The sequence below is a fragment of the Mesocricetus auratus genome, unplaced genomic scaffold (genome assembly GCF_017639785.1).
Source record: "Mesocricetus auratus isolate SY011 unplaced genomic scaffold, BCM_Maur_2.0 Super-Scaffold_15014, whole genome shotgun sequence".
In the NCBI taxonomy this organism is placed as follows: domain Eukaryota; kingdom Metazoa; phylum Chordata; class Mammalia; order Rodentia; family Cricetidae; genus Mesocricetus; species Mesocricetus auratus.
The window spans coordinates 50037594-50060128 of NW_024429186.1; the positions used below are offsets into that span (position 1 = coordinate 50037594).

The 22535-nt window shown below is 35.9% G+C and overlaps 1 protein-coding gene across 3 annotated transcripts in view; it reads left to right on the forward strand.

The window, feature by feature from the left end:
• Positions 1–22535, forward strand: part of Mdga2 (MAM domain containing glycosylphosphatidylinositol anchor 2) — an 819241-nt gene that overhangs the window by 777091 nt on the left and 19615 nt on the right. For all 3 annotated transcript variants that reach the window (XR_005876310.1, XR_005876311.1, XM_005072803.3), the window contains exons 13-15: positions 1708–1863; positions 2293–2451; positions 22298–22428. Coding sequence is in view for 1 of the 3 variants with exons in the window: in XM_005072803.3 (XP_005072860.1) it covers positions 1708–1863; positions 2293–2451; positions 22298–22428 (446 nt within the window). In the remaining 2 variants the exon portion in view is untranslated. The remainder of the gene's footprint in view (positions 1–1707; positions 1864–2292; positions 2452–22297; positions 22429–22535) is intronic.

The window sequence follows — 22535 nt, forward strand, 5'->3', positions numbered from 1 at the left end:
GTGCTGGGATTAAGGGCGTGCGCCACCACCGCCCAGCCCTATCTTTGCCACTTAAATATAGGTATTTCAAACATGCACCACTATACCTGGTCACAAATCACTAAATTTATATAAACATAAGTTCCAATATATTTGATCTGGTCTTGATTTTGAATTCTACATTTTTGACATTTTTGACTTTATAGCTACACGATGAAGAGTAGTGTGCTCATACCTCAAAATTAGTCCCATGCATTAAAAACATCCCATATTCATTACCTAATAGGAGCAAATTGAGGGGAGCAGGACTCATGTTTTCTCATGGTATAAACAGGGATACTGTCCATCATGGCAAGAAGGCATGGCTCTGGCATCTAAAGCCAGGAAACAAAAACATTATTTTTAAATAAAATATTTTGTATAGAATATTGTCTTTCTAGAACATATCCATCTAGAAGGAATATAAACTTCAGCAAAGCTGGGGTCTTTGCGGACTTTATTTTTAACAAGTAAAGCTGACTGAACCCAAGTTTTCTCATTTGCGAGAGTCAGTGAAGAGTACTGACATTTTGCAGTACTTTATTCTGTGGACTGGAAGAATATGCACTATATTTAATGTTCTTTCAATAGCTGTACCCAACTCATGTTTCTGATGGAATTTACCAGCTCATCTATGTATATACTTTTTGATATATCCCAGTAAGAAAAGCTTCTGTTATAGGATTACCATCACCACTATTTAATGGCAAGTTGAAAAAGGCTCTCTCTCTCTGAACTCACTCAGCATATGGCAGGCATAAAAAACTCCCAGTCCTTCCTCAGGTCAGCATAAAGTTATTTTATAAAATTCACTTCAAGTGGGTTTCACACATCTGGCAAACCAATATTCAACTCAAGCATGAATGATGACTGCTTTAAAAGCAATTTACTGTTGCCTTGCCCTAAGCAAACACACAGCATAGCAGATGTGTATAAAAGAATATTTCTAGAGGACAGGGCATAAAAAATTACATGCTCAAGGTATACATGTTTAAAGTGCTATCAGGTGAATTCAAAAGTCTCATTTTCTTTACTTTTGTTCTTCAGACAAGGTCTTATCTATAGTAAAGGCTATCTTGGGATTTAATGTGCTCTTTAAAGTTATGATAATTCTCCTACAGCAGCTTCCTTGGTGCTAGGATTATGAGTTTGTGCCACCACTCCTGTTTTAAAAAAGTTCATTTCCTAATTGCCACTTCTGTTTCAACTGTTCTGATGCATTTAAAAAAAAGTTAGGAAAATTCTCCAGTCAGAAGTCAAATGTGAATTGTTCTATTATTTTGACTAATTTGTTTGCTTCTGAACAAAAGATTTGGGCCTTAATTATGTAGTAAGATGCTGCCTTGATGTAAAATAAGATGGTACTCTTTGGGAACTATGGGTAATATGAAAGAGAAAAACAGAAAGGGCGTGATGGGTAAACAGGGGGAGAGAGAGATATAGCCAAAGGGCATCATGTGTGCACACATGGAAATGCCAGAATGAAACCCCCTTTTTAGCAAAGTGAAAACAACCTAGCAAAATCATCACTATTTTCACCAAAAATTATACTAGTTTTATATTTAGTTACAGCTGTGCCATTAAGGCTGTGCACTGTCATTACATTGCAATATTTGAACTTTTTCTAACAAAATATTACAATGTTCAATTTAATTAATAATTATTATTTTAATTAAAATGTGTTAACAGGAGAATTTCACTGTGGATTTGAAGATGGTAATATTTGTTTATTCACCCAAGATGACACTGATAATTTTGACTGGACAAAACAAAGTACTGCGACAAGAAATACAAAATACACTCCTAACACGGGGCCCAATGCTGATCGCAGTGGTTCCAAAGAAGGTAGGGGGGTTTACAGAACTGTTTGCACACAGCAGTGAGAGAGCTGGAAAAGGTCTCAATGTACAGTTCAAGTGTGTAGTGAATTATGCACTTGAGAATCACAGAGTAAATCATTTTATCTTTACATATTATCAGTAATTAAGGTATTTCCAAAGTTTGTGGTCATTATTGTTTTTTCAAAACTCTGTGATAAACATAGTTGAGATATCAGAGTGTTATTGTTTATTTTTGTGCTAACTCATCTCTTTATGTCTTATTTTTTCTGTTAAAATTATGATTAAAATAATTGTATATAGTCATGTAGCTTTCATAAATGAGATTTTAAACAATAGTATCAACCTTGACTTTGAATCCAAGCTCTGAAATGTCACAATAACATGATATATCCTCATAAGAATGTACTTCAGCAATGTCTTCTCCTACTTTCAGGTTTTTATATGTATATTGAGACATCTAGACCCAGACTAGAAGGCGAAAAGGCTCGACTTCTCAGCCCTGTATTCAGCATAGCTCCCAAAAATCCCTATGGACCAACAAACACTGCATATTGTTTCAGTTTCTTCTACCATATGTATGGGCAACATATAGGTAAGATAACAAAATGTTCTACTTTCTGTTTACCAATCCTAATGAAGTTGAATAGAGTACATGAAGACAGCCTTAGTCAGAGAATACTGTAATTTTTAATATGACTTGCCTATAGATGTCCTCCTATCCTACAATTACAACACTCAGACAAGAATTTTCAGACTGAGCATCACTGCTCCTTTGAGTCCTGAGTAAGGCAGCCCATCAATAGAGTTCACTGTCTTTGCACTCTTGTGTGAAAACTGGCATGGCAGAATTTAGGCTTTGTTTCCCAAGACTGATGCAGATTAATGATGGTGAAAAAGAATATCATTATACAAACAAGTACTTTTGGCACCATCCACATATTAATGATAGTCTTATGATTGTTTTAGTGTATATAACATACTAACTAGAATTTTAAAAACTTCAGGGCTGAAGGGAATACAAAACTGAAGGCATCTACTTCTGGATACTTCCCAAAGTAGTAATGAAAGTTATCATGAGTCATGACGTAACTGCTAACAAGATTACCATGCAGCCAGCCACAAGTGAACTTCACACACCTCAATGGGAGCAAAGATTGTCCAAGTTTCCAGGGATTGTGTGTGTGTGTGTGTGTGTGTGTATAGTGCTGAAGTCCAGAGAAATGAACACCAAATTTATATTTTAAAAGTAACCATTTGACAGTAGAGTCACTACAAAAGACTGATCTACTGATCTGCATATTTGGAAGTATATGACTTGAAATTATATGAACCTGTAGTTTTATGTGAAAACCAGAAAACAATTTTATTTGCAGCCTATTGTTATATTAAATTGTGACCCTATGTTTAAGACCACTGTTTTGGGTATCATATACTATACTAGAGATACACGTTTACCTTCTCCCTAAACTAAGACACAGTCCTGAGGAGTGCATCTTGTCTAGCCCCACAGAGCTTGGACAAGGGATTATACATCGGTGTCCAGGTGAGAAAGGAAGTAGTACTTCTAAGCAAGGGAGGTCAGTCCCCTTGTGAGTACATAGGTAGAATTAACACACTGGTCCATTGTGAAAACTGGGGTGATCCTGCTGTCTTCATACGTACTAACAAAAACAATGTAAATATGCATTGGCATAAACTACTAAAATATGGTACACACACCAGCTACCATATTGTTTAAGCTGCTATCCTTACTGTAAAAGTGAGCATCATGGTCCATTGTTTTCAGTGAGGAAAACTGAACCTCACAAGGTCAGTGTGGGTGAATCTGCCATGCTGTTCACTCACTCTCGTGGATGAACTACACCAGTGTTCCTCGCCATAAGGATAGATAGCAAGTAAAGTAAAAAACACCCACAACCTGAGACACAACAGACACAAGGGGAACTGTGGTAGAAGCACATAGTCATCTTTAGATTTGGCAGAAATCCCTCCTTTGTACAATGAGAACAATAATCCCTGTTGTAGAAAGCTCTGGTTTGAATTTGTAACACCATAATCATGACCTTCTCTGAGGGAACAGACTGTAGTCTTTTGATAGTTTGATACTCAAATAGTCCTGATGAAGGAAACTTTGTGGTTATTTCTTTCAATTTTCACAATAAACACTTGAGCTTGTTAAGATAATTATCCTCTTTCTCAAATAAAGACACTGAAATACAGGGTTTTGACTACCATGTCCAACACACAGCTAATAGTGAAGACATAATTCAACGTAGGAAGCTGGACCCAGCCACTGCTCTGCAGGAAGATTTACTGGAGGTTCATGAAAGCCAGGTTAAGCTTGTGACAGTGAGTTGGTCTATCAATTAGAGCAGGACTATGGAAATGAATACTACACAGATGACTAATACCATTGAGGCATAGAACAGAGACAGAAAAAGTGCTAAAAGAGCTTTGGCAAAAGTGGCAACGGTATTACTCTGTATTAACTATGAAAGGAATTGTTCATCTCAAAGTTCTTACACTCCTCATTTATTGTAAGAGTAAAAATTTAAAAGTAGAATTAGTGTCCACCAATGGGACCAGGTAAACCAGGCCCTATATCTGGGCCTGGCTTCCAGTGCCTGGGGAATGCCTGGAGACTGCCAGAGAGCCTCCCCTCTTGTCGGGAGCCATGCACTCCAGATTCCTGGTCTTCTCTTCCACCAATGGGACCAGGGGACCAGGACCAGTGCCTGCAGGCCGCCAGTGGGAGCCTATGCACCTGCACCCCAGAATCCTGGTCATTTTCTCCACCCACAAGACCAGGACGAGGACCAGGAAGAGGAGAACTACCAGAGTATTAGACTTGCTTGTAACCACCAAAAGGGAACTCTGGTCCCCTAACCACCAGACCAGGAAGAGGCTCTTTCTGCACCCACTAGAGAAGGGTTGGGAAAGAGACAATACAAAAACACAATCAGCAACAGAAAAACAAATATGACACCACCAGATTCTAGAGACTCCACACCAACAAGACTCCACCATTCCAATGAAAATGAAGCAGAAGAGAATGACCTTAAAAACAAATTCATGAAAGAGGATATAGGAAAATTACTCAAAGAAATGGAAGAAAAAACAAACCAAAAAATTCAAGAAATGGAAGAAAAAACAAAGCAAAAACTGTAAGAAATGAACGAAAAAACAAAACAAAAAAATTGCAAGAAACAATTCAAACATTGTAAGGGTTGAAACCTCAAGTAGAGACAATTAAAACAATACAAACTGAAGGACGGATGGAAATGGAAAAGCTGGGCAAATGGTCAGGTACTACAGATACAGGCATAACCAACAGAATACAAGAGATGGAAGAGAGAATCTCAGGTGTTGAAGATACACAAGGGGAAATTGATTCATCGACCAAATAAAATCTTAAGTACAACAAATCCCTAACAAAACCCATCCTGGAAATATGGGACACCATGAAAAGACCAAACCTAACAATAACAGGTAAAGAAGGTGAAGAAAAATACCTCAAAGGGGCAGACAATATATTCAGCAAAATCATAGAAGAAAACTTCCCCAACTTAAAGAAAGACATGCCAATGAAGGTACAAGAAGCTTACAGAACACCAAATAGAGTGGACCACAAAAGAAAAGTACCTCACCACATAATAATCAAGACCCCAAATATACAGAATAAAGAAAGAATATTAAGAGCAGCTAAGGAAAAAGGCCAAGTAACATATAAAGGCAAACCTATCAGATTACACCTGACTTCTCCATGGAAACTCTGAAAGCCAGAAGGTCCTGGATAGATATTCTACCAACACTAAGAGAACATGAATGCCAGCCCAGACTACTATACCCAGAAAAGCTTTCAATCACTCTATAGATGAAGAAAACAAGATATTCTGTGACAAAACTATATTCAAGCAATACATATCCACTAACCCAGCTCTACAAAAAGTTCTGGAAGGAAAACTGCAATGAAGGAAGTTAACTACAACCAGAAAAACATAGGCAATAGGTAATTCCACCTTACCAATAGCCAAAAGAAAAAAGGGGTGGAATTCCACATATAATTCCACCACCACCAACCATTCCAAATCAAAGAAGAATGAGCAATCAATGGTCATTAATATCCCTCAATATTAATGGTATTAACTCACCCATAAAAAGACACAGGCTAACAGAATGGATTCTAAGACAGAATCCATCCTTCTGCTGCATACAAGAAACACACCTCAGCCTCAAACACAGGCATTACCTCAGAGTTAAAGTTTGGGAAAATATTTTCCAATCAAACAGACCCAAGAAACAAGTGTGGTAGCAATCCTAATACCTAACAAATTAGACTTTAAAATAAAATCAATCAAAAGAGATGAAGGATGTCATTACATACACATCACATTAGAAATCAACCAAGGTGAAATTTCAATTCTGAATATCTATGCCCCAAATACAAAGGCATCCAAGTTCGTAAAAGAAACTTTACTAAAACTCAAATAACATATAAAACTCCACACAGTATACTTGGAGACTTCAACACCCCACTCTCACCACTGGACAGGAATACCAGACAGAAACTTAACAAAGAAGCAAAGGGGCCATTAGAAGTTATGACCCAATTGGGATTAACAGACATCTATAGAACATTTCACTCAAATAAAAAAGAATATACCTTCTTCTCAGCACCACATGGAACATTCACAAAAATCAACCAAATACTTGACAATAAAACAAACCTCAACTGGTACAAAAAATTGGAATAACTCCATGCATCTTATCAGAACACGATGCTTTAAAAGTAGAATTCAACAACAACAACACAAATTGCAGAAACCCTACAAACTCATGGAAATTGAATAATGGACAATTGCAACATTCCTGGGTCAAAGATGAAATAAAAAAGGAACTAAAGACTTCCTAGAATTCAATGAGAATGAAGACACAACATTCCCAAACCTATGGGAAACTTTGGAAGCAGTGCTACAAGGGAAGTTCATAGCACTAAGTACCCACATGAAGAAACTAGAGAATAGTTATACTAGAGAATTACCAGCACAGCTGAAAGCTTTAGAACACAAAGAAGCAAACTCCCTCAGGAGGAGTAGATGCCAGGAAATAATCAAACTGAGGGCTGAAATCAATAAAGTAGAAACTAAGAAAACAATACAAAGAATCAATGCAACAAAGAGTTGGTTCTTTGAGAAAATCAACAAGATAGACAAACCTTTGTCCAAACTTACCAAACAGCAGAGAGTGAATATGCAAATTAACAAAATCAGAAATGAAAAGGGTGACATAACAACAGACTCTGAGGAAATCCAGAGAATCATCAGGTCATACTTTGAAAACATGTACTCCACAAAATTTGAAAATTTAAAGGAAATGGACAATTTTCTGCATAGCTATCACTTGCCAAAATTAAATCAACAACAGATAAGCAATTTAAATAGACCTATAACCCTTATGGAAATAGAACAGTCATAAAAAGTCTGCCAACCAAAAAAAGTCCAGGTCCAGATGACAGAATTCTACCAGAAATTCAAAGAACAGCTTATACCAATACTTCTCAAAGTATTCCACACAATAGAAGCAGAAGGGTCTTTGCCAAACTCTTTTTACCTGGCTTCAATAACCTTGATCCCCAAGCCACACAAAGATACAACTAAGAAAGAGAACTTCAGACCAATATCCCTCATGAACATTGATGCAAAAATATTCAATAAAATACTGGCAAATCAGATCAAAGAACACATCAAATCAATCATTCACCACGATCAAGTAGGTTTCATCCAAGGGATGCAAGGATGGTTCAACATGAGAAAATCCATCAATGTAATCACCATATAAACAACCTGAGAAACAAAAAAAAATTACACGATAATCTCAATAGATGCAGAAAAAGCCTTTGACAAAATCCAACACCCCTATATGATGAAGGTCTTGGAGAGATCTGGGATAATAAGAACATACCTAAACATAATAAAAGCTATATACAGCAAACCAACAGCCAACATCAATCTAAATGGACAGAAACTCAATGTAATTCCACTAAAATCAGGAACAAGACAAGGCTGTCCACTCTCTCCATACATTTTCAACATTGTACTTGAAGTTCTAGTTAGAGCAATACCACAACAAAAGGAGGTAAGGGGATAAAAATTGGAAAGGAAGAGATCAAACTTTCACTAGTTGCAGATGATATGATAGTTTACATAAGTTATCCAAAAAGCTCTACCAGGGAATCCTATAGCTGATAAACACTTTCAGCAAAGTGGCAGGATACAAGATCAGCTCAAGAAAATCAGTAGCCCTGCTATATACAGATGATAAAAGGGCTGAGAAATAAATCAGAAACATCACCCTTTACAATTGTCACAAACAACATGAAATACCTGGGGGTAACGCTAACCATACAAGTGAAAGACCTCTATCACAAGAACTTTGAGTCTTTAAAGAAAGAAATTAAAAGAAGCCCTCAGAAAATGAAAAAATCTCCCATGCACTTGGATAGGTAGGATCAATGTAGTAAAAATGGCAATCCTGCCAAAAGCAATATACAGATTCAATGCAATCCCCATTTAGATACCAGGGCAATTCTTCACAGACGTTGAAAGAACAATAATCAATTTTGTATGGAAAAACAAAAAACTCAAGATAGCCAAAACAACCTTATTAAACAGAGCAACATCTGGAGGCATCACCATCCCTGACTTCATTCTCTATTATAGAGCTGTTGTCCTGAAAACATCTTGGTATTGGCACAAAAATAGACAGGTAGACCAATGGAATCGAATTAAACACACTGATATTAACCCATACATGTATGAACATCTGATCTTCGACAAAGAAGCTAAAAATATACAATGGAATAAAGAAAGCATCTTCAACAAATGGTGCTGGCGTAACTGGAAGCTGGCAGGTAGAAGAATGCGGATAGATCCATGTCTACCATCATGCACAAAACTTAAGTCCAAATGGATCAAAGACCTCAACATAAATCTAGCCATGGGACCTCATGAAACTGAGAAGCTTATGTAAGGCAAAGGACACAGTCAACAAGGCAAAAAGACAGCCCACAGAATGGGAAAAGATATTCACTAATCCCACATCTCACAGAGGGCTGATCTCCAAAATTTACAAAGAACTCAAGAAGCAAGTCTCCAAAACACAAAAGGATCCAATTTAAAAAAATGGACTACAGTACTAAGTAGAGAAGTCTCAATAGAGGAGTCTAAAATGGCTGAGAGGCACTTGAGAAAGTGCTCAACACCCCTAGCAATCAGGGAAATGCAAATCAAAACAACTCTGAGATACCATCTTACTCCTGTCAGAATGGCTAAAATCAAAAACACCAATGACAGTTTATGCTAGAGCAGTTGTGGAGATAGGGGAACACTCCTCCACTGCTGGTGGGAGTGCCAACTCATACAACTACTTTGGAATTCAGTATGTAGATTCCTTAGAAAAATGGGAGTAAACCTACCACAAGACCCAGCAGTTCCACTCTTAGGCATATATCCAAAAGATGCATATTCATACAACAAGGACATCTTCCACTATGTTCATAGCAGCATTATTTATAATAGCCAGAACTTGGAAGCAACCTAGATGCCCCTCAACAGAAGAGTGTATAGAGAAAATGTGGTACATTTACACAATGGGGTACTATTCAGCAGAAAAAAAAACAATGGAATCCTGAATTTGCAGGCAAATGGATAGTACTAGAAGAAACCATCCTGAGTGAGGTAACCCAGTCACAAAAAGACAAACATGGTATTTACTCTCTCATATATGGATTTTTAGACATATATCTGGGGAGTTCCAGCCCCCTATCCTGTGACCAGAGAGTCTAGGGAATAGAACCTTCAGCCAGTGGCTAATGGAAGCAGAAGCAGACTCCTACAGCTAAACAGTGAGCTGAACTCAAGGAACCCAGTGACAGAGAGGGAGGACTTATGAACAAAGGGGTTAAGACTGGGCTGGTTTAACACCCAGAAACATTTGACCTGACAAGGGGTTAGCTCTTGAATCCCAGACTGATGGCTGGGAATCCAGCATGGAACTGATTAAGAGCCCCTGAATGTGGGTGTCAGTGAGGAGACCTAGGCAATCTATTGGGCCTTGGGTAGTAGATCAGTATTTATCCCTGTCAGACAAATGGACTTTGGGTGCCCATCCAACAATGAGAAATGCACTTTCTGCCTGGACTCTTGGGGGAGGGTCTAGGTCCTCCCCTGGATGAAATAACAGATTATGAACACCCCCATGGAGGGCCTCACCCTCCATGGGGAAATGAGGAGGTATTGGGGGAGTTGATGAGAGGGTGTCGGAGGAGAGGAGGGAAAGGGAGAGGGTCCTATGATTGACATGTGAAGCAACCTTGTTTCTAATTTAAATTTAAGAATAAAACTTTCAAAAAATCAACAATAAAAAATAGTAGAATTATCTCAGGTATATCTTCTTTTTGTTTATCATATATTTTACTTATTATCATTTTAAAATATATTTTTATAATTTTCTCTACCCTTTCAATAACTTATCTAGAAACAATTAAAAAATCAAGTATGTAATCCTAAAACCAAGATTATATACATCAAAGTATATATGCACTTGATACATGAGTTTAGACCTTTTTGTGATTCCTTTAAAACTGTCCAGATATTCATGAGATTCAAATTACTTCTGACAACTATATACCTTCCTCTCCTTCCATTCACTCTTAGCAAATATCCATCACTGTCTCCAGTGCTGCTATTCAGACTATTTGTGGCAATGAATTTTCTTCCTGAGTAAATTTTTGTTATTTTGAACCTGTTGATGTCATTTCTTCGTTATTTCTCAGATGCCCAAGAGTAGCATGTTAGGTTCCAGGTCTATAACTGGCATCCTTTAAATAGAGAATAGACACAAAAATTGCTAAAAATCTAAGTAAATGTCCTTGTCCCCGGCTTTGTATTCAACTAGAGCCAGAAAGAATATAGGCATGACTTGTTTTTTTATACTTTATTTTAATGCATCTACAGATACTCCATTATTTAGCAATGGAAAGTTGGGCAACTGTGAATCAAGTTTATGTTGATGTAAAAATGATGTAGTTCTCACCTCAAAGAGGAGAGGTGGTTTATCCTGGACCCAGTATGAGCGGCCATGGTCCAGGAACACAGATTTAGATTTTTCCGTATTCAGTGTCCCAAAGCAGTAACAGTTTGATGATGCCTTTATAGTAACAGAACATTTGTAGCAATATTAGCTGTGGCCTGTAGCAAGGCAATGAAATATCCGCTGTGGGCTTCAGATGCCATCTGACAGCACTCTTGGCCCTTCAGTTGGTTATAAACTATGTTTCTATTCATACATACCAAGGGACTTATCTGATGGCTGTAAAAGTATTGGATCGGGTACAGAGGAAGGAAATAAATGACTATTGAGAGTAGTGATAAAGATGCCCCTAGATAATTTACCTGTGGGCTTGCAGCATCCCAAATTCCCCACATCTTTAAATTCCGATCTGTTAATTAGCCTTGCAAAACGTTTAGTGGAAAGTGTTGTTTCTTTTCAGGAATCTTGTTCATCTTTGTTTGTGCCATTGTCCTACAACAGGGATTCCCTCAGCTCTCTTGTTTGTGTTGTGTTTGGATAATTGTCAAAATACTTGAAATTTCCTTAGTCTTATTGTATCTGCTTTAATGATCTATGATCCACCATCTTTGATGAAACTACTCTACTTGGAGTCATCAGAAAATATGCCCCAATATGCCCCAAATGATGGTGTCCTGCCTGCTACTTGCTCAGGTTGTTCCTCTGTTATGCCCCTCTTCTTCAGCTTCCTTAGGTCGTGACTCCTAGCTCACTGAATTTAGGTCAATCTATATCCCTAAAGCAGCCTGTAAATGTTCAAGTGAAAAAGAGGAAGGCATGAGAAGAGCTCAGCTAAGTTGGTTGAAGCAAACCACTACCAAATTGTCAGTGCAGAGAAACAAAAAAGCACCTGGAGATATCAAAAGTGCTGCTTCATGAGCTCACAAATGCCAAGTAAACAAGCCAGGCTTGGTGCTGATGCAAAGAAACATTTAATGGTCTGTTAGATCAAACCGGGTACAGCATTCTGTTATGTCAAAGACTAGCAAAATAAGACTTTAACTCTTTACTAGAAACATGTCTTGAAGTAGTTGATTCATGAGGTTTGATGTAGGAAATTTTCCCCATAGCACAATGACAAAATCATAGTTCAGTTTGAAACAAGTGCTGGTGTAAAAACTATAGCATGTTTTCCAGAGGATTCTTTTTAATGAATGAGGAATGTGAGTGCATTAAACAGCAGACGTTCAATCTAGAGCAAGAAGGGTTACACAGAGTAAAACTGCAGGAAGGAATTTCATAGCTACAAAGGTTTCATAAAGAAGTTAATCCAAGCGCTGGATTCCAAGGTCAGACTAACACCCACATTAGGACTAAAGGATTAATACAGCTGGTGACTTCTCACTGAAGCTAAAGTTCATATACCATGCTCAGATTCCCAGGGACACTATGCATTTTAAATTTACTGTCCCTGTGTTTTGTAAATGAACTAAGAAATAGTAGCCGCATATTTGTTTGGAAAATAGCTTATTTAGAGGATTTTAACTTACAGTAGGGGTCAACTATGAAGAAAAATGATAGTCCTTTGAAAATATTATGGCTAGTGACAATGCCCCTGACCACCAAAGATCTGACAGTGAAAGGTAATTTCTGGTCATTGTATACTTGTTTATACATGAAAAAGTTGCAAACTTGGCATCCACTTATTTATAATTGTTTTCTGAGTCTTCGGCAACTGGACTATAGTTTACCTGGTGTGCAAATTCAATAGAAATTCTAGAAATGATTCCCAGTGCAGATGTTTGTGGCTTCTTCCACAGAAGGAGCTGCTTCACATAGATTAGTTTATTAGGCAGACTCTACTGCTAAAGATGCTCCAAAGACCATTGAAATGACAACAAAAGATGTAAGCAACTGGCGTCTTAAACTTAGTCAATAAAAGGGTGAGAAGACTTACTTGGATTGATGTTAATTTTGAGAAAATTCTGCTGTGACTCAAGTGCTGTCAAACAGTGTCACATGCAACCCAGAAATCTTTTGTAAAAGAAAACATCAATCAATGTGGCAAACATGGCTGCTGTGTATTTTAAGACACCAACTTAGCCAGCCAATCTTCTGAAACTCCCATAGTGGTCAGTTAGCAACTGTCCACATCAAGATAAGGCCTTGTACCACTGAAAGTTTCTATGAAGGCTGGTGACTGTTAGTGCACATTAGCAATAAACCATTTTAATTAAGATATAGATATTATTCACAAGCAAAATGTATTACATACTTAGTAACTGCAAAATCATATGAATATAAACTTCATGTACACTAGGAAAGCAAGAAAACAGGCCTACACTGTATGTGTTGACATTAGCTTTATTGAAATAATCTAGAATTGAGCCTGCATCATCTTTGAGGTATGCTTACTATCTTGGTACATTAACTCAGACCCTCATTTATCTGTAAACCTAATACATCTACAGTCACTCATTTTGCAAATAGTATTTTTGGTTGTATGGATTTCTTAATAAAAAACAGACTCCAAAATGACTTTTTCTGGATGTATGACATCCTAATTTCATTTATTACCCCTCGGTTAATTGTAATTAAGTCTTGCAATCTTACTAACAGGTGACATATTGATAATCAGCATCATCTAACAATACAAAAATTAAGTAATTCCACTAAAATAAAATCTGATGTCTCATATTATTTAGCTGTTGCTGTATAACTAATTTACACTCCCCCCCCCAAAAACCTGTGATTTAAACTGAACTTTTCTCTCACCGTGTCTGTGGGTCACTAGAATGCATATTATTTGCCTGGGTGCTTATGACTCAATATCATTTAAGAAGTTGTTATTAATATAACAAGAAAGGACTCCAGTCTGATTTCAAGAGTTGATTTGGGAAGGATCTTCATTAAAGGCCACTTAAATGTTGCCCTTATCCCTTAGGATACTAATGTTTCCTGGCTCTTGTCCAGAGGTTTCCCTTGGCTTTTGGAGTGTGAATAACTATCTCTACTAAGCTGTCCTGTATCGTGGAGCAGCCTTCCTTCAAAGCAAGTAACATGGAATAGAGAAAGCAAATAAATGCTGAAAATATTTATGAATTCATCACCAAATTGACTTCACATTGTCTTGATTGGTTTTAATTATCATAGCTAAGCCCCTTTCCAAGGAGAGAGAATTATACAAGAATATTCATGCTAGACAGTTTAGCTGATAGGCAAAATTTCAAGGCTGTCTGCTACACTGGTATAATTGTGCTTCTGTTAGATGCTTTATCAAGACTGACTGAGAAAAGTGTTTCCAATCAAAGACACGATCTGCTGATGGTTAAAGGTTAACTTATTTATAGATGATATATGTGCATAGCTTGATATCTATTGCTGGCATAAAACACCCTGGCAAAAATCACTGCATGAAGAAAGGACTTAATTTAGTTCACAATTTCAGATTATTGTCCAGTCCTGTGAGGAAGTTACAACAGCAGGCTCTCAAGATATGGCATCTACAGCAGCAACAGAGAGAAAAAATGCATAGATGCTTATTTTCTTTTTGCTTATGAACAACTCAATTTCTTTATAGAATTTAGGATCTCTGGCTTAGCAAGTATCCTCTCACAACAGGCTGTGTCATCCCACATCAATTATCTAAGTTAAGATAACTGCCTAATAGTGCCCACTGATCAAGACAGTCCCTCACTGAGGTTTTTATCCCAGGTGATTCTAAGATATGTTAAGTTGACAACTAAAACTGGTTATCACAATGAGATGTTTAGTTATTTTATATATATATATATATATAGTTTTTTCTGTGTCTCCCAGTGAACTACTTAATCCTTAATGAATTGAGGAACCTCTAAAGTGCTAAAGAAACTGAGTCTCATTGAAGTCACTAAATATGACAAAAGATTGCTAAATAAAAAATTATGTGAGCTAGAAGCATCACACAGTCACATAAAACTAGCTGTAAAATACAGAATACATTATGAATAAATGAGAGTCAGACATTGTACTGTGAAGACACAGAGAAGAAAGGAAAAGGAATTAATGAATGAGTTATTATTTTCCGATTCTAACACTACAATGTTGAAGAAGAAATGACAGAACAAAGAGATGTGAGCACACTGAGGGCCTGACTTAAGAAGGAAAGTTGAGAGATGCTGTAAGTCCACAGGGAAGAAATTTTTATGAAAAGGTAGGAATGTAATGCCTAGATAATGGAATTAATCCCAAAGAAAGGAGTTAATGTCACTTCTAGTGAAGTGAGAAAAAAATAATTATGTAAGAACATGATTTCTAGTGCATTTCTGAAAGCAAGAACAGCAGGTAACATGAATAACACTTGGTAGGTGGAAAGGTTGGCGTGAGAACCAAAGTCCTTGGGACTCTGTACTGTGTCTCAAGCTAGGAAAGAGAAATTCAGTTCAAATCTTACTACTTAAAGCAATCAGGGCAGAATCAGACTCCCTGGCCCACAATGAAATTCATCCTTTGAAACCTGAAACACAAAAGCCCCGAGGACATATTCTCACCCCCAGCTTCTCCCACATCTTGCCAACCTGTAGCTGTGGTGGGCAACTTGTACCCACTTACAGCGATGAGTGCAGCACAACACGAAAGTATACTTAACACAGTATTAGGCATATTTTAAAAACTTTATTTTGTAGCTCAACTATTAAGTTCTTGAATGGGAACTTTATAGATGACACTTTTGTGTCACAGCGTCAAAAAAGTTGGTTGTGCAAGCAAGGACAGTCTGTTCTAATTGCATTTGGCACTCTTCAAGTTCTGTGGGGCTTCCAGTATCTGACACTCTTCCTGATGAACTCTGATTCATGAGGGTAGAAGCTATGACTCTTTGCATGGCGTGGGATGAGTATAAATATTAACTTAAACACTCAATAAATATTCGTTTATGAATACATACATTTTTTAAATTACGTAATAGAATTAACACCTTTTCTCTCTCTGGGCAATCAGTATTTTCCTTCAAAATCCAGCTGAAGGGCGTCTTCAGAGTTTGTTGTCAGCTCTCTCTGGCCCCTTTGTTTTCGTAATCCCTGGTACAAATGTCTGCATAGGACATTCATGTCACACTGAAGATGTTCCACTGCAGTCTCCCTGAGAACAATAACCAAAATGGATTTCTACATGATTCTTCAGAAGAACAAGGGCTTAATAGGTTTAAAAGATGACTTGAAGTAGTTACATGACTTTTTGTTTGTATTAAAAGAATAACATGAGAAAGCATACAGAGTACAGACAGGAAATGAAAGACAATTCAAGAAAACTTCTTCCACTGTGCAAATGAGAAAATACTAACTCAGTTATTGTCCCCCAGTGGATTTGCATCTAGGGCTCTGGTTAATGACACAAAATATGGGGGAAACTGTCACATATGTCTTAATAATTAATTCAAGAATAATGACTTAATATGAGTAACCCCCCAATAGTGTCACAGGCAATTCACATAAGAAAGCCTCAAATAAAAGCACAGACGTTGATAATACATATGCCTAAGAAAGTGAAATTGTGTCTGAAATGCTGTGGCATGTGATGATTTAACTTAATATAGAAATGATACTTAAAGATCTGGAGTTAATGTCTCATTAACCCTCTCTTTATAAAAATATCGTTGGTTATTTTTCTCACAAGAAGTGGATTAATGTTTCTGGACTGTGTGATATGATGCAATTCAAATATATTTAAATAGTGATAGAAATGACTTTGTATAGACAACAGTGAAAAGTGACTATTTTGAGTGGTTTTAGGAGACTGACTTTTGTTTCTAGTTTTGATCAGAGACTGTATTCCTCTTAATTGTGTGGGGAATGGGCATATGATCACAAGTATAATGAATGCATGTAAGAAAATATTATTTTTAAGATTTTTCTTTGACTGTAGAGACAGCTCACAGGTTAAGAGGACTGGTGTTCCTAGCATCCCCATCAGGTCATGGAGAATTGCCTCTCATCCACGGACAGCTTCATGATCAGGGTGCATATGTAAACAACCAATAAGACACACACACAATTTTTGAAAATACAAATAAAAAGCAAAAAAATATTTCACTGGTAAATTCTTAAAATTAAGTTCCCTGAGAATTGCAGTTTCTAGATTGTTTGGGAACTACAACAGGAATATCCTTAGTAGTCTTCATTTGAATATTAGTTATTAGCGACTACACTGTGATGACTTGATAATAGCTGGTTTCTGCTAAGAATAAGTCAATGACTTCAATGAATACTTTATTATATTTAACAACTGACAATATCATAGGACGTTCTTTCTGTAAACTGCCTTCTTTAATAAGTGATTAGAGTAGGAGATGTGAGTAGAATCTAACTTTTTTGCTTCTTATGAACAAATGTTATTAGAAACAATTATTACAAACACCCTAATGAAAGCTATAATTAACCTATAATGCATTTACCTCTTAATACTTGTTTCACAAGCACAAACAACCTCTGCATTTCCTCCTCTACATTACTCTTAAAAATGTAGCTACTATATATTAATTATAAGTGAAGAGTTTTATTATGATATTTACATACATATAGTGTGCATTGTTCAAAGTCATATCTTTCATATGCACTGAAGATTATTCCTTAGAATCTGCTTAGTAGAGGCCAGAATATTTAAAACAATTGTCTGAGCTATAGTTCTTAGATAATATCATTTCATCAACTGAATTAATGGTTAAAAAATCTAACTGGTTTTTCTTCTCACCCAATGTAATAGACATTTAAATTCCCTTTATTGAAAGCAAAGATTTAACATTAATTTTTTAACTGGTGAATCTTTCATTCACTATCCAGTTTATCAGGAACAATTGCATGAGGTGAGTGCTTAGCCCTCTTTAAAGTTTTATAGAAAATAATTGAGAATTATGGTAAATTTTTACCATTAATCAAATTGTTTTTCAGGGAGTTGACTTAATAAACTACTGAATAAGGGAAAGTATATTCTCTCAAATGTATTAACAGGCCTATACTCTGGGTGAACAAGAAGAAATACCAGGATAACAACATTATCATAAAACTTTCTTTGTAGAGTTAGAAAGAACAGCACCCTCCAGTAGAAGTAGGAAAAAGTAGAAAACAAAAGTTGCAGATTTGAAAATCAGTAGATACTAAGGTGTGACAATGGAAAACACTGTTCCAGGTGAGGGTTAGAGCTGAAGAACCAAAAGATGCAATTAAGGGATCTAAATTAGCATGGTAGAGGCCTAAATAGAGTGCCACCATAGAAAAATGTATGGCATAAGTTCAGCTAGGTGCCAGAAGCATGGTAATGATGGAAGAAATTGACCTGATTCTTTGGTTTAAGATATTGTTGCAATTACATGTTGAAAAGCATTTCAATGCAGCTATCTCAATTCAAGCAGGAAATAATGACTTTATAATTTCTCACTTTGTATGTGTGCATAAAACAAATGATGTTAACAATTACCTGTCAATACACACTGATCTTGCCTGGAGTCAGATAATTTTGCCCCATTCTCATCTTTTCATAGGATGTGAAACTTCAATTAATGAGTCTATGTTTCTGATTATAATAAAAATGCTATTTATATGCAAGTGATATCCAGACCTTAGAATAAACCAAATTACAAATTAATTCTTACAAACTTCTCAGTTTCAAGTATCTATGGTAAAGATGAATGTACATTTTAGGATGTATCATTAAATTGCTTTCTAAAACATCTAATATATTTTATAGTTAAATAATCAAGAGACAATTATGTGAATACTTAAAGAAAGATGATAACTAGGTAATCGTGATGGTAAATAATGTTGATGAAAATTACATTTTATATGATAATTTAAATGAAATAATATTAAATATGAATGGTGACTACTACAAAAAAGAAGCCCTAATTTTGGTCATTATCTATTATATAAAACAACCTAGGTCATTTAGCCTTTGACTACTGGGAGCCAAGGAAGAGAAATATGGTTCACTTAGCTACTTCCAGCTTTTATCATAGAACTACGTAATATTAGAAGATCCTTGGGGATGGCTAAGCTCATACATTCTGGCATCTGGTGCCTACTCAAGCATAAACCATCTCTCTGAAGATTTAAAATTACTTTTAAAGGGTATTAACACAATCCATCATGTGCATGTTGGAATTTTTACTGTAATAATGTAATAATGTGCTGAATCAGCTCTGCTGACTCTAAGTTCTCTCAAGGAGCTTTATTCTGTTGCACAAGTTATACTTTGTTGACCAAAATGACCTGGAATAGGGTTAAATGTCTTTTGATAGCAGATTCTGGTTTATGAACTACAATAGGAAATGCTAGGGGGCAAGTCATTTGTTTATTTATGAGCTTTTGCCATTATCTTAGAAATATACCAGCTAAGAAACACGTTGTATTATTCTGACACAATAAAATGATTGTTAGCACTTACATGAGAAGATGTTTAAATTTTAACATGAGTGGAAACCTCATTTCAATATTTTAAAGTATCTTTTTTTCTTTTTCTTTTTTATTTTATTATTATTATTATTATTATTATTATTATTTTGGTTTTTCAAGACAGAGTTTCTCTGTGGCTTTCGAGGCTGTCCTGGAGCTAGCTCTTGTATACCAGGCTGGTCTTGAACTCACAGAGATCCACCTGTCTTTGCCTCCTGAGTGCCCGGCATCTTTTTTTCTTATAAAACAATTTTCCTTCTAAAATATAAGCTAGTCACAATTAATTATGACTCATCTTGTTTAATCTAAATCTAATTTTAACTTTAAGATTATTTAGAACTGCATTGTTTAGATACAGAGAAAAAGGTTTTCGTATAAAATGTATAAGCAAAATAACTAAAGTGTGAATTAATATACACATTAAAAAAGTAGTTAATAAAGAAATTATAAATACGGTTACAGCAAGGCATATCCCCTAACAAGAAACGCTCCTTTAAATTCTGAGATAATGGATGTAACTACTCATAAGATAATGTCACTGATAGTCAGATTTTTCTTCCTGTCACAAGACACCTAGAATAAATAACTCAATAAAGGAAAGATTTATTTTGGCTCCTGGTTTGACATTTTCTCACTCTCGCATAACTTGATTTCATGTTTGAAATCCTATGGTACAGCAGTAACATGACAGACCAGCAACCTGGGGGAAAGCTGCTGACCTCACAATATCTGGGAATCACAGAGAGATGGGGATGAGGAAGGGACTTGTACATGATGCTTCTCTCTGGAGTAGCCCCCAGGGACCTCCCTTCTTCCATCCAGACTTTACCTCTTAGTCTCTCTTCTCAGCCTCCAATGATTTCATCAAACATAAGTCATTCATGCATTAGGTCAAAATTCTAATGATCAGTTCACTTCCCTAAATGTGTAACTCTCAACATTGCACTAGAAACTAAGTGTTTGGCACAGAAGTCATTGTGGGCCATTTCAGACTCAGTCTATAACATTTACTAGTATATATTGATATGTGTTTCACCAAAGTAAATTATAACCTCAAATAAATTCTCACAGATTGATAGCCTTCACAATTTGTTAATTATAATGATAATGATCTTATCTAAAAATTAGGATTATTCTTAACCTTTAACCAATCCATTTATCAATATGTGGAAGAGATCAATTTTCTTTTAGTTTAATCAATTTTTCCATATGAAATAAATGAAAGAGAAGTACTAACGTGCCCTTCTGGAGGAAAAAAAATCAATACAGGATTGATTTATATTGCCGAAGAGGAGTAAAGAATGTGGGAATGGAGAGAAAGAGAGATAAGAGACACAGAGGTGGAGAGTGGGAGAGAGGCAGGGGCAGAATGCAGAGAAGCATACATGTTGAAAAGGATTCACTAACTTTAACTCCATGTACAATTTTTATTAATATAATAAGAGAATTAAATTTAGGAAACAAAAAATGGTGAATGATGGAGTAGTGGGTGAAAAAAAGCAGAAGCTAGTTAAAAATGGGAAAGTTAGAGAAGTCACAAAAGAATATGTCATGTAGAATATAATAATTGGATAATGGGTGGTGTTATTAGAAGCAAAAGAAGAGAAACCACAGTGTAGAAATTAAAGTACTATGCTATAAAATGTGTGTAGAAATATGTAAGTAGCCAATACATTTAAACAGAAAAATATGAAAAATCTTGGAGTAGTATGTGAAAACAATAAGAAAGGTAGAACAATTAAAATACACATAATTTTGTGGATGTAAACATACATTATTTTCATCCATATACCTAGAGGAATAAACCCTAAAATAAAAAAGTTTCATCTATTAGCAATTAAAATGTATTCTTATAGCAAGTTCTTTGTTCAACATAATAATGTAATATATCGTTTCAATGCAGTTCGTTTTTTTAAAATATGGATAGCTTTATCAAATGATATAAAATTTACATTCTGAGTTTAAAGCTTGCCTCTGTATTTTCTTGTTACACTACATAGGGAAAATCGCTTAACTCCTGTAACTATTCTCATCTGCAGCATAGGATAACTGCAGTAAGCACCTTATAGGACCCTGAAAAGATTCATTTCTTGTATGCACAAGTCCTTAACATACATTATACTGTATCAATACTGTTATCATCATTACTTACATTTTTGTGTACAACACACAAAACTGAAAAGATGTGTTAAATGATGAAATAAAAAAGCTATCTATTTTATCTTCAATACTTCTTTCAAAAGGAAAATAAGACTTAGATGAATATATATGTGATTTCATTTTAAAGAAAAAAGATACTAAATGGTTATACAAGTCAAAATGAAGATCAAATTAGCGTGTGGGCCATTTATCACATGAGTCAATGCTGCTGACTCTCCACTGTTGTGATGAATAGCAAATGACAACAAGCTGAGCTTGAAACAGAATTGATGCATTACTGTACAGTTCTGGAAAATGAAACCAAAATAAATATTAAAAGATTGGGGTGCTGAAATCAAGAAAGCATCCTTCTGGGAATTCTGGGAAAAAATCTATCCTCTTGCCTCTTCTAGCTCTTATTCTTTGACTGGTAGATATATCTTCTCTCTTCAGTAGGAAATAACATCTTTTACAAGCCTGTCTTCTCTCCTGAATAAAATGCCTTTTGTTGTTGGTCCACATAAGTGTGACTCCACTTAGATCCCACTAAGACCATCTAGGACAGCCTGTCCACCTCAGAAACCTGAACCTTCACTGCAAAGTCATTTAGTAATATTTAGTTTCTAGGAAATAGAATGTTGTTATCTCTGGATCACACCATGACAACAAGATAAGAAAGAAAAGGAGAGAAGACGACTCTAGAATGCTCTGCAATACTTAATTTTAATGTTTATAAATGTTTGGTCAAGGATAAACAAACTTGAAGCAGACACAAATATACAACATACAATTCTATTGTTATTTTAGGTGTTTTAAATGTATATCTACGTTTGAAAGGGCAGACAACGATAGAGAATCCTCTATGGTCTTCAAGTGGGAATAAAGGACAACGATGGAATGAGGCTCATGTTAATATATATCCAATTACTTCATTTCAGGTAAGAAATAAATTTGTTCACATTTCTGTGTATGGAATGCAACACTAGATACATATCCTAAAGAAGCAGTAAGTAGGATGTTAATAATCAGAAATTCTGTATAAAGC